The sequence below is a fragment of the Opisthocomus hoazin genome, chromosome 9, assembly GCF_030867145.1.
Source record: "Opisthocomus hoazin isolate bOpiHoa1 chromosome 9, bOpiHoa1.hap1, whole genome shotgun sequence".
Lineage (NCBI taxonomy): Eukaryota > Metazoa > Chordata > Aves > Opisthocomiformes > Opisthocomidae > Opisthocomus > Opisthocomus hoazin.
Genome location: NC_134422.1, coordinates 7,823,892 through 7,837,309, shown reverse-complemented (window position 1 = coordinate 7,837,309; position 13,418 = coordinate 7,823,892). Strand labels below are relative to the sequence as shown.

The 13,418-nt window shown below is 40.7% G+C and overlaps 1 protein-coding gene and 1 long non-coding RNA gene across 3 annotated transcripts in view; one reads left to right on the top strand and one right to left on the bottom strand.

The window, feature by feature from the left end:
• DARS1 (aspartyl-tRNA synthetase 1) overlaps positions 1-12,898 on the bottom strand; it is a 41,988-nt gene extending 29,090 nt beyond the window's left edge. The window contains exons 1-4 of the mRNA XM_075429761.1: positions 12,724-12,898; positions 11,404-11,461; positions 5,155-5,247; positions 88-190 (exon numbers count right to left, since the gene is read on the bottom strand). Of these exons, the coding sequence (XP_075285876.1) occupies positions 88-190; positions 5,155-5,247; positions 11,404-11,461; positions 12,724-12,813 (344 nt within the window). The 5' untranslated portion in view covers positions 12,814-12,898. The remainder of the gene's footprint in view (positions 1-87; positions 191-5,154; positions 5,248-11,403; positions 11,462-12,723) is intronic.
• A 105-nt stretch (positions 12,899-13,003) lies between these two features.
• The window catches only part of LOC142362360 (uncharacterized), a 151,478-nt gene continuing 151,063 nt past the window's right edge, over positions 13,004-13,418 (top strand). For both annotated transcript variants that reach the window (XR_012764972.1, XR_012764973.1), the window contains exon 1: positions 13,004-13,281. This is a non-coding gene — a long non-coding RNA (uncharacterized LOC142362360). The remainder of the gene's footprint in view (positions 13,282-13,418) is intronic.

The following is a 13,418-nucleotide window of genomic DNA, read 5'->3' as shown; positions in this document are numbered from 1 at the left end:
GTTAATGTGTGAAAATGGTCCCAACCCCTGGGAGTCCTGGTTCCCACCATTGTTTACTCTGACAACAGGATATAATTGCTTACTTACTTGGCAGCAAACTTTACCATCTGCTTGCTTGCATGCTGTCCCACAGCCACAAGAGCCTGGATATTAAACTGCTGCTGACGCAGGACTAAGAAACACTGCTTCCCTGAATACAAAGAAAAACAACACAGGTGTATTAAGGACAAGTTACTCGAGGTCTTTGTGAATGAGAAAGAATGCTTTACTACTTTAAGCTGAGCTATTCGGGGGGGGGGGAGAGCGTCTCTCCCTCACCACCAGCTACCCCAAATATCTACATCAAACTGGGCAGCTCTGCAGGTGCACACACCCCCCATAAACATGAACATAAATGAAATAATTCTGCCTTACATCTACAAACATGCGAACGGACATTTTATAAAAATAACAATAAGTAATACCTAAACCAAAGCAAAACTATAAATCATAACTTTTAAAATATCTATTGTTCTTCAACTGCAAAAAGTAAATCATACATTTCCTTGTTGCTTTGCTCACTACTACTTCAATACTACACTATTTTAAAAGAAGTTTTTTCTCATCTTCTCAAATTACAGCTGTAGAGTTCATTTTACAAAGCTGCTCCGAGAGAAATACACTTGATTTTGCACCACAGGGACTAAACCAACAATGTTCATTCTGTAATACACCAGGCATTCAGAATGAAGAGGAACAAAAGGAGTATTGATCCTGGTAAATGACAAGAACCTAAAAGACCCAAATAAAAATTCCTGTAGGAGCAATTTATTCATGAACAGCTTCGGGAAAAAGAAGTTAATAGAATTAATAATAATTTACAAAGAACATAATGCACTTTGTTGACTTTTAAAATGGTTATTTCCAAGCCAACAAAGCTCTTTCTAATCTGTTTAGCTGACAGTTACAATCATTTCATATTTCTCCTCACATCTCTAATAAACATTTACTCCTTAACTGAGAATTAAGGAAATATGGCGATTTTAAATGCTGCTTCCTCATAGGAGAAATTAACAACAAACACTTCATTGTTATACCACTATCTCAAAAAATGCATCCATATAATTTTGTTTCCGAGTTCTGACTCATAGCGTTATAACATTGCCACTAAAATGGTGAGAATATGAAGAAGCCAGAAGCTTTGTTATAGACAGCTATTTCCCAGTTATTGTTGACTTAGACTATAAAACATTAAAATCAACATATATCTAACTTGAATACTGACAGTAAAAAGCTAGTTGCAGTTTTCATTTATAATTATGTAGATTACCATTCCTGACACATAGCTGCAGATAATTTAAACTATCAGAACATAAATACAGAGCATTCGACATACAATCTGATGGACATAAAACCAAACCTATAAAACTAATACAAAATATTATTAAAAATTAACATTATAATTATTGGAAATAACTAACCTTGTCCTATGATTGTGATTTCAGAAATGCAACAAAATTAACTCCACATTCTCAGAAAACAGAGTACAACTATTTCCACATTCCAGAGGCTGCAATGTCAAAGTAAAGAAGCTGATGCTCGTACATATTTCTTGCAGGCAAACATTAAGCCACAGATTTAAATTAGAAAAGTAGAGTATTCAGAAATTAGAGCCTTCAGTGGTATACATGCCTGTGTTTCAGATCCAGCAAGTCAACAAACAAAAGTACAATTTTTCCACAGGACAGAATATGCTAACTTTCTATGGATAAACTAGGCATATCTCACACCTTTAACATCTCAATTTTTCTTACTTACAGTGTGGTTTGATACAGTATTTCCTAGAAAATATTATTTGTGTCTATGATTTCAAATAATTTAGTTAGCAAAATATGATCCAAGTTTCAAGTGTTCAAACAAAAAATACACAGCTGAAGACAGCTGCAATGTCACTCAACTAGTAAATATTTAAGGAGAAGATAGTGAAATAAATGAAGGGACCTGCTATCATACTAATTAGAAGCAGAAGTCTGGCAGTTGTACGTAATCCCAAACACTAGCAATCTGATCAATAGCTGCATTATAAAAGGACTCTAATCTTTTTGTCATGAGTAACAGTAGTTGTTTTCATGAGGAAAGAGGATGTTTTGTAGAATACAGTAATTTCTAATCACACAGAAGATAAGCGATCAAACAAACCTCACTGATAGGAACAGTTAAAATATCAAAGTTACGAAGATTGTAGGAGAAAACAGAACTTTTCCCAAAAGAGCCTAACATATGCAAACTAAAGTATCAAAAAGACAAGCCATAATCAAATCTAGTTCATGATTAGATGCCTTTCCAGACCAAGAGACAGACAAAAGGAAGCACCAGAGTGAGAAAAAAACTGGGATTATGGGATGTTCTCCATGTGTTTAAAAAAATTTACATGGTATTTAAGTGAAAAGTACAAGACCAACTTACTCCCATTCAAAAGTAAACTACTCTAAGTTCCTATAAAACAAACCAATACCATGTCTCACAAGAATGCCTAAAAAGATAAAAAGTTTCAAATGGAATTTGGTTAAAAACATCTGACTCAGTCTAACCTAAGGAACTTTCAGTCACTGAACAAGTAATAGAAGACACCACTTAGAGAATCTCATCAAAAGTAAGCACATAAAGCCAAACAGGAATCCATTTCCTTTCTTGGATGTAAATACCAAATGACACAGGACCTTCTGAGAGAAAAGGATGTAAGGAAGGAATTTGTATAAAGAGTAACAAAATTTTTGTCATATAAATTAATACATTGCTAGTTACAGACAACTGCCAGAAAGAGAAACCTTTCCATGGTATATTACAAAATTTGGTCCAGTATTTAAATTGCTCTTGGAAGTACTCTTATTTTCAGACATACTATTTATAAATCTTTGCATTTGTAAAATACAAATACAAGTTCAGGTCTAACACACTGCACAAGTCCCAGCTGCCTGGCAGTACCCAGACTGATTTCCCAACTGCTTTTCAATGATAAACATGGTCAGCAGCTCAAGCAGGCTTTAAAATAAGGCCAGAAATAACGTTTATGCAATCTACGATAAAAACCACAGGGCCTCAAGCACTTTAATTTTAGTGCAATCCACAGAAATTCCCAACACCCCATTCTTTACGCATCCTTCCCTTAATTTCCATCAGACTTCATGAGTGGCTTGCTATACGGGACAGCTGGATTCTGCAATTGTGCACATTAATTTTCTTTGGTTTACTAATCAGAACTAGAGAGGGTTAAATAAAGGATGCGTTGGATATTTACAAGTCAAAATCGAGCTTCTGAGAAAAACTAATGCTATTTTTCTGTAAGATTTTCCTGCTTCCTGCAAGACCTTCCATAATGTCAGGAATAGTGCCACGATGTGTGTGGGAAAGGCTAATATTACCTTTTACTCTTAAACATTTGCTTTTCTTGTAAGAGTCCTTCCCCCAAAGCTTAAATAAACAAGCATATGGCTTCCCCTAGCAGCATTCCCTGAATGTCAGAATTGTTCTGTGTTGTCAGACCAAGAGGGAACAAGAAGCACTATCAATAAATTGAGAACACTTCATGCCCATAATCAACTCGTTTTGCTTTCATTCTTCAGGCAGTGTTAAATAGTTTTGAAAATAAATGCTGTTATTTCATGAAAAAAACATTGTCTTTCCTGAGGTCAAAGGTGAAGGATGACAAACAGCTTTCTTTAAGTTAATATTGTCATGTTACATATGTTATTCTGACTGAAGTAAATGCATATATCATGCAAGATACCGTATATAAATGCAATACAGAGACAGTAATGAACAAGCATTGACCTTTACATTGTTTTAAAAGTCTGCATAGACACTTCAATATACTAAATTCTGTGAAGTCTGAACTCTTTTTACAATTGCAAAAGAGCGAGCCATGAGGATACTCTTACTTGTATACTGATAGCAACATTTAAATCAGATTTCTCCTGTCTGAACATCTTCAGGTTGTAATGACCAAGGCTTTCACAGCTTTTGGAGTTGACAGTTTCTATACATAGCAAAGAGAGACTTCTGTGTAAGACCACACTACAGAACTATTGAGGAAATCACAGAGGACTCCCTAAATTTAAAGAGTCTAATACAAGTTAAAATGTGCATTATATGCATATATTTACACGCAGTTCCTTATTTTAACTGGCTGCAGTATAGACACTCATTAAGAGAGATATTTTTTAAGAAAATGAAGCTCCATAAAGAGAACTGAACCTGGTATCCATGACAATATTCTGTATTGGATTCTCACCTCTAATCTGCATTATTCCCAATTCTAATACTATCGTTAAGATTAATTGGTGAAGATAATTTCTTTACGCTCTTTTCTTTCAACTCTTGGGAAGACAAGGTATTTATAACTCACTACAGAGCTGCCAAACATAACCGAAACCAGTACAACAGTTGTCAGCATCTGATGTCAACTGAAAAGGCCAAAGCCTATTTAAGTTTGCATATGGCAAACCGATCTCCGGAGACAACTTCTGATTCCAGAGAAGAAATATGGCTGTCAGACAGCCAAGTATGACAGCTCGCACTACTGAGAACCTGTAAGAGGATTTTCCCTTTGTCTTGTAAAAGAAAGATGATGTTTCTCATTTTAAGTTCAAACCGATATAATCAGATACTGGTAACTAAAAGTAAAAATTAGAGAATTTTAACACATAGATTTTTGTTTCTTGCCAAATAAAAGGCATAGTGAAACTATTCATACGCAGGAGAATAAATATGGCCTAACAACCAATACATTTATAATAAAAGCAAGTTTTATAATAGAAGCTTAGAACTGATTTATCTCACAACTGTAATATCCAAAGCAGAATGACTATAATATTTTTAATTCCTATTATTTACAGTTGTCCACACATTATTTAGTAATATGATAAAACCAAACTTCACTTCTACTACAGTGTAATAGTAAAACCCAATTTCCACTCAGCTGAAAACAAAATTTCCTTTTTCCCTTTTGGGAAAAGAGAGGTAGAAAAAGAGAAAATGATCAGTCAAAGTGAACACTGAGGAACCAAAATTTTTTTGTATGCAAGATATAACTAACAGGTCATGAAGCCAAACTACATGTTCAGTTTATACTAACAATATGACAAAATAGAAATCAAAACCATGGAAGCATCTCACCTTTAGCTCTGCTTGTATGAATTCTGCCACGAACCCAAACCACTTCATCAGCCTTCTCCACTGTCAAGTCTTTTATCCGAATCAAAACTCTATCTGAATTACAGAAAAAAAGAAAAAAAACCTCCATATTTTAAAATTTTTTTAAGCAAAATGTTTTTTCACTTTAAACTCAATAAATTTTCTATCATTGCTAAAATTTATAATAAATCCAAAACATTATTTTTTGTATCTACAGCATAGTAGATCTACTGAAAAACACACAAAAGATCCCATTTCTTTTCTCAGCGAATTGTACTTGATCAAATAGTTTTAAATTGGTTCAAGATTAGTGTTTGACTTATACAGCAAGGTCAAACTGCACTAAAACAAAAGCAAGACTTACTGTAGTTCACAGATAGAACCCAGCACGACAACACTATTTTTGATAGGACTTCACTGTGCTGCACTGTGCTACCTGCACTTACTAGTCTGGATTTCTGCTGGCTAAGCGATGCCTGCCCTGCTCCACTGTGTGACATGAAAGCTGGTATTTTGAACACAGCAAAACAAAGGCTCAGAGGTAGCACAACTGCTCCCTAAATCTATGTAAGTAGGGCGAGTATCACCGTAAAATAATTATTATTTAAAACAAAGAAGTGAAAGATATCACAAATAAATGTGCACCACCAATTAAAAGATTTATTTTCATAAAAACAGCAGCATTTTTAAGCAACAAGACTATTACTGTGTAAAACCAGCAAAATTTATTTTAAGAGAGAATCTCTTTGACAACCTGATCAAGCACTACTATTACTGTAGGAGCCGAAATTCATCAGAAAGAGCCCTTCAAATTCTGTGTACCCAAGAAAGATACATAACAATAGCAATACATGGTTTGGAAAGGACAGATTTTGGATAGTAAAGGAAAAACTAAAAATTATCAAGGACAATATTTTTAAATAGATCAGGACTTTAAAAATTGTATACAAGCATTATGAACTGCCAATATGCTGGCCGCATGCCACTATTCCTCAAAATGTACTTGTTTAATTATATTTTTCCATCGATTTTTGGCCAAAAGTATTTTTGCACAATCTCAAACATTTATTTCTTATAGTATATACAAATCAGTTAGAGGAGAGCATTGCATAGAATTTCAACAGTTCTGACATACTCATTTACAGTTCGTCTGTGGTTAAAACCACTGCTTATTAGACAAAAAAATAATCTTCAAAGGAGATACTGATCCTTATGGGTCTCTTCCAACTCGATATACTCTACGATATGTAACACAAGCAAATTCACTCTCTCTTTCATCACAGACTTCTCCCTTGTTTCAAAATAACATTAAATTTACTAACACACTCCCACTCTAGACTTCCCCAGCCAGAAGTTTTCCAAAGTTTGTCTACCCCAGGTTACCATCTGCCGCTCTGGACTCTTTCCGTCCGTCTCTGAATACCAGTCACAGCTTGCCCTGCAAGCCTATTATTCCGCACTGGGAATTTCTGGGGTTTTAAAATGTTTATTAGCTTATGCTCAGGGCAACATAGTTTTTTCTTCACAGACACACACCAAAACCAGAACAGAATGTAAGTGCACAGAGATATGTGGTAGGAAATTGACTCACATATATTAATAATGTCTGTGTGTGCGTGTGTGCACGTCTATGTGCGTGCACTGGGGAAGGGAGAAAGGGGAATAAAGATGTTCTCACTTGCCAGCAACTTCTGATGTCCAAACTTTATCGGTATAGGAAACTTGCAACCAACGCAACTCATAAGCTTTAGTATTTCTAAGAGTCTGATATTCAGACAGTTAAAATTACTTCAGTCAACTTAAAACTGTATTGTTAGAAACGTAAAACAATTTCCAGGCACTAGCATAAAGACAGAATGAGGTGTTGCCCTGTTTATGGATCCTTAGTGTTTCAGGAACCATCTGCCTTAGATAAACATTTTTAAGTCTTTTGGATACATAATGGTTCATGTTTCACCAAGACAACACAAGACACTTTTAACACAAAAATTTTTATATGCTATGAATTATTACAACCTATTTCACCTTTTATAAAAAGGGTAATAAAAGAATATCCAAAAAGAGACATCACAAAGTGTTGTGGGTTTTTTTTCCAACAGCAGATCACAGAATCACAGAATGCTTCAGGTTGGAAGGGACCTCTGGAGGTCATCTGGTCCAAGCCCTGGCTCAAGCAGGGCCACCTACAGCCAGCTGTCTTAAGATCCCATTCCGGCAGTTTTTTAATATCTCCACAGAGGGAGACTCCACAAGCTCCGTGGGCAGCCTGTACCAGTGCTCGGTCACCCTCACGGTAAGAAAGCATTTCCTGACGTTCAGAGGGAACCTCCTGTGTTTCTGTTTGTGCCCATTGCCTCTCACGTGTCACTGGGCACCACTGAAGAGCCAGATGCAGCAACTGTCACTTTGTATCCCTCCTTCAACACTTCCCAAATCTTCTTTTCCTCTCATTTCTAAAATGCCAGCAGGTCATTATAATGTCTACACTTGTTAGCGTAAGCAATCGTTTGTCCCTCATTATCTCTTGTCCAGCCAACATATTGTAGCTCAGATCTTCCCTGTGTACTCTCACGTATCATTTCACCTGGAATTCCTTTCAGTTCACTTCTATCTCTCCCATGACAAAAATGAAGCATCTTGCTCTCACCTTTAAGGGCCTCCCACCATACTCTTCAGACTACCACCTACTTGTTCTTTCACAAATGCAAGCTATACTTACATTTTCTGTCTTCTTGCCACATAAACACAGCCAATTAAAAAATGCATAAATAAAAGATATTTTAAACTGTGCTACAGCTGCAGTGAAGACAAGAGAATAAAGATTTTACACAAAGTTCAAACAAAATACTCCATAAATCTGAAATTACACTTCCAGCCCCAGTTTAATACTCATGTTATCTCACCTTCACTATGATTTTGAATCACGTTTAAGGGGAAAGTGACTATGTTTTTTCATTTCCTTCATATATAGCACAATTTCTTCTCTTCAAAATACTGCATATCCTTAGCTTTCTCCCAGAACTCTAACCTCTTGCAAACATGGGAGGATAAACCCCCAAAAAGCTGTGTAGGTTATACAAGTCAAAATTACTTTTCCACCCCTAGACCCCCATTCCCTGCCTGTCACATCAGCCTGTTTACCAAGTTCATCTATCTTGCATCGTGGAGTTTTGAACAGTATGATCAATATTTCTGCTGTGTCTGAAGTGCCAGCATCTTTACAGTGTTGGATAAATTTGAAAAAGAGCAGATACGTTTAATAAAAACACCTGAAAGCCAAAAGCAGTGTAAGATGAAAGCAGCTTCCAGGGACGGGAGACGAATGTAATGGCGCTGAAGGGAGGGAGAGGCAAATGGAGTTTTATTAGCAATCACAGCCTGCAGCAGGCAGGAAGGACTTAAAGCCATGATGTAACAGGAAGTGAGAACATCAGCTAGCCAGGGCAGCCAACATCAGCAGAACAAAGACTGAAGTGGGCCAAGAATGAAGACACAGGTGTGTGTGAGATCAGCAGACCAGGGTGGAGCACCTACGCAACAACTTTGTGAACATGTGAGAAGAGTTTAATTTGCCTGCAGAGGAACAAGAATCTATGAGTATGGCAAAAGGACAATAAGCCTCTCCCTTGGAAGGGGAGAATAATTTGCTTTGATCGCTCTAAGCTTTCTAACTGCCCCTGACCAGATGGTGTCCTCAGGACAGTGCAGCTACTACAGCCTGCCTACAAGCAGCAGTGCTGCAGATGTCCAACAGAGCTCCTACCCATGTCTGTGCTGTCCATATTGTCTGTTGGCTCCAGTTACCAGACGGTATGTGGATCTGCACATGTCATACCACAATTCGTTATTCTGATTTAGAAATGGCACCTACCCACACAGACTTCAGAAATAAAATAATACAGTACAAACAGATGAGAACACCCGCATTTGTGCTCCCCCCCCCCAAGCAGTAGTTCCTCCAAGACGCTCCATGTAAGCAGAATACTTTGGGGAAAAGCATACGTACACAACTGATTGCGAGTGATGACTTCACCGTCCTGTGAGTCCTTTGACAAGAGCTCTCCCTGGGAGGAACTACCGAATCTTTAAATAAGAGGGCATTAGCCTCAAGGAGGGGACTAGGCTGATCTTGAACTTTTTTATTACAGGCATTTTCATTTTTATTGTTATCTAATTTTGGTGTTCTGGGTAACCATATTCTAAAAAATGGAACAGCAGGAGTCCTGTAGGTTGTATTTTAAACCCAATGGAAAACACACTCAATCTTGTCCATACACTGTCTGAGATTTTTTGTTTTGTTTTCAAATTAAGGTTGAGGCTTAAGGGGACAACAGATCTAAGCACAGCACTCAACCTTTTTTTTGCATCATTTCCTGTAGTTTTAGTCATTTTCCTCCTCAACGTATTTTTTTCTCCACAGTATTTTTGAGCGTTTCTTCTGAATATGAGATAGTTGACAGGGTGGTCTATCTCCAAGAGAGCAGGATTTGATTGACCATCTCAATCTGCCAGTTTGGGTCCTCCACACAATTGCTTGCTATAGGGTGTGAAAGCAGAAGAAACATCTTGCAGAAACTCTAGTGAGCCAAATGCCATCGCAGAACAGTGCAGGGAGAGGAGATCCAACCGGCAATCTTTCAGGCTACGGTCAGCAGTGCACGTTAACCAGTCAGACACTAACTTGGAGAAGCTATCTTTTTCTTAATGTTACACATTTTAGGTTGTGATCGCACAAGAATTTATGGATTATTATGTGGTTACACGTAACTACGTATGGCTGTGTTCCTGCCCCTTCCAGCAGCCATCAGACCCCAAGCCAACTTCTTTCACTTTGCAAAGTTGGCTAAACAAGTTGTTATTATTACTATGTTGAAACAGATCAGCAGAAGATACAGCATCAGGAAGGAGACCACAGCAGTCAGCAGCTGGGCTGCCTCACAATGTGATTTCAACTTTAGTTCCCTTTCTTTGACAGCTATTATGTATTTTGTTCAACAATGACTATTAATACAGTCTCTAGTGATTTTCTTGTCCTGTTACATTCTTGACACAATGTCCCCCTTCAGTGGGTTTCAATCTAGGATTGCTTTTGTGGCTGCTCCTCTTCCCTACACTCTGCATTTCCCTTCTTAAGGGAGGGCAACCAAAACAACCACACAGAAGAGAGAGAAAAAAAAAAAAAAAAATCACCTAATCACAGATGATGTTCCTTTTTTACATTTCACTATGAAGAAGTTACAAGAAGCCAGTCTATTACCTTCCCTCATTCCTGTTTCATGCACTAGATAATATGAAGATTAATATTTCTTGGGATGTTGGTCTGGCAGATTGTTCTCTAGCTGACAAGTCTTTCTGAATCCCAATTCACCAGCAGTATAAAATGCGGATTTCCTGAATTCACAGTAGTGTGAATAACGATAAAACCCATAAATATTAATATATAATATTAATGGATTTGATGCCCATATGCAGGAGTAATGACGGCTGCATAAGCAGACAGATATCCTACTCAGAGAGCGACAGTACTGTTGCAGCAAGCCATAGCAGAACTTACTCCAAACAAAGAAAAAACCTGACATCTCAGGACTCAGTACATTATAAATAATTTAATAAAAAAGCCTGCATTGATGGACAGAGACAAAAACTGACAAGCTGTGTAGAGCGTGGCCCAGGTAATGGCAAAGACTGAGATTCCCTAACCTCTCTGGACCCAGCTCCAATATCAACCACACTCATGATTTTTTTCCTCCTGTCTGACCAGAATTTCCTGTGTTCCAACTTGTGCCTATGACATCCTGTCCAACTACCACACACCTTCAAGAGTCTGGCTTTATCTTCTCTACGCCCTCCCATCAAGGAGCTTTGAACAGAAATAAGATCATCCCACAGCTTCCTCTTCTCCAGGCTGAACAAGCCCAGCTCCCTTAGCTTCTCCTCAGAGATCCTATGCTCCAGTCAGTCCTCTGAGCAACTTGGTAGCTCTCCATTGGACTGATTCCAAAATGTTAATGACTTCTTTGCACTGGCGAGCCCAAAACTGGACACAGCACTCCAAACGCGGCCTCACAAGTGGCGAATGTATTCAAATAAAGGGAAAGTATGGCAGCAGGATTTGAAGCAAAAAGTTTCGTAAATGATTTCTCAAACAAGCACTGAAGTTATCAAGCATATAACCTCTCTGTTCCTTCCCCCCCCTTCTTTTTTTAAAAACTTTTTTGTTTTTTAACTGACCTGGTTTCTCTTGGGATTGTATCATTGATGACACTCCATATCTGTCCTTAGCATAATCCTAAAATGGAGGTGAGAAACATATATCAAAGAAGCATACACAAAAACATGAACAGAATCATTACAGAGTTAACTGAGGTAATACAAAACAATTAGCTATAATATTAAAGCCAAGAAATTGTGTTTTTGACTCCTAGAGATACACAAGCGAAAGAAGATAGTTGTGCCCTGTAAGAAAAAAAAATTCCAGCAGAAAACACACAGTAGGACCATTATTTGTTACACAGAAGTTAGCGTGAATACCTCCATAAAGAGCCCACTCCTGAAAAAATATTTGAGTCCTACAGAAGTAGAGCCATTACTAAATATTTCCTTCCCATACTCAGGCACACTAAGAAATCCAGCAGATCGTATATCATTACGACAGCCAAAGCAAACGTGACTGACTACTGACAAAATCTATTAGATCAGACACAGAGGCCTGCGGCCTTTTCATCAAAAAGATCACAATTCTAGTTTCCCAACTAAGCCCACTACTTTCCAAATAAAAAAAAAAAAAAAGCCTTAGTTTCTTTATTTTATTCTATTCAATATATGACCCTAAGTTCATTCTAAATACTTTACTTGGGAGGATCCCTATTTCTCTGCTTTTGATAAATCATTGCCCATGTACAATTTTACAGAAGCCACCTATACTCCGAATTCCTTCCTCCTGACGCACTTTGGGCTTTCCAACGCCAACCAAAACTGATTTTGTAACAAAACTAACTGACGCTCGTTATTAACGCTTTCTTTTTTTTCTCTTTGAAGAAACACTGGCCTACCATTCTTCAGCCCCTATCTGTGACCCTCAGGCAGGAGCCAGAAGCACCTGCCAGGCTGGCAGAAGCCCCCGGTGCCCCTGCAGCAGCGGCCTGCTACGGACCCGCAGCCCGGGTGTTTCTGCAGAGGCCTGTAAGGGCGAAAGGGTGCAGGGACGGGGCTGTACTGCGTCTGCTCGCTCAGGCAGGGCCTCCTCCACCCGCACACGCGGAAGCGGGGCTGGGGAGACGCTGCGTGCCCGGAGAGGGGCAGAGCTCTCCAGCGAAGCACGGACTGACCGGGCCCGGCGAAGAGGGAGGCTGGCAGGCAGGGCAAAAGCAAGAGGCAGCTCTGTCCTCGGGCCCGGCCTCGCCGCTGCCGCCTGCCCCCTCGGCGCCGGCCCCGCCGGGCGGCCCCAACCCCGCGCTGGGCCGGCCCCGGCCCCGGCTCCGGCTCCGGCCCCGCCTGGAGACGGGCACCCCCAGCGCCGCCCCCGCCCCCTCCCTCCCTGTGGAGACCCACATCGGCCGCCGACGACTCCTCGCTCTCCGGGCGGCGGTCCTGGCCCTGGCCTTGGCCTTGGCCCTGGCCGCGGCTGGCGGCGCTCGGCATCCCGCTGCGACCGGCGCGTGCCCCCTCACCACCCGGCACAGGCTCGGCCACACCGCTTCCGCGCTCCCGTCCTCTCGCGAGAGCGCCGACGCTGCCACGCGCCGAGCCGACCTATCGCGAGAGCTGAGCCACCGCCTCGGGGCTGCGGGGCGGGGCGGGGGGCGAGGTGACCTCAGCGCGGGGCTGGCGCGCGGCGCCTCAGGGCTGAGGGCGCGCCCGCGCCCGCTTCCCGCTCTCCCTCACTGCCGCCGGCGGGGCTGCGCCTGGCCGTCCGCTCCCCTCCTCGCCTCGGCGGGCCAGCAGCAGCCCGAATGGGCATTCTCAGGAAACTGCCGCCGTCGTGAGGAGGGCTTGGCGTCTCCGGCCCTGCCCTGGTGCTGAGGCGAAAGCTGCCGTGCCGCAGCCGAGGTGTGCCGGTCTGGTCGCCTCGCTCGCCCTGCTTCGTGGTCTGGCACGTTGTGGCCTGAGGTAACGTGTTGGACTGTGAGCTGGCTAGCTAATGTGCTCTGCTCAGCTTGGCAGCCGAGCCAAAGCGCACTTTGCTCCGTCTTGGCCAGTGAACTTGGCTTGCCAGTGCTTCCCCAGATGGCAGTTTAGTTGCCTGT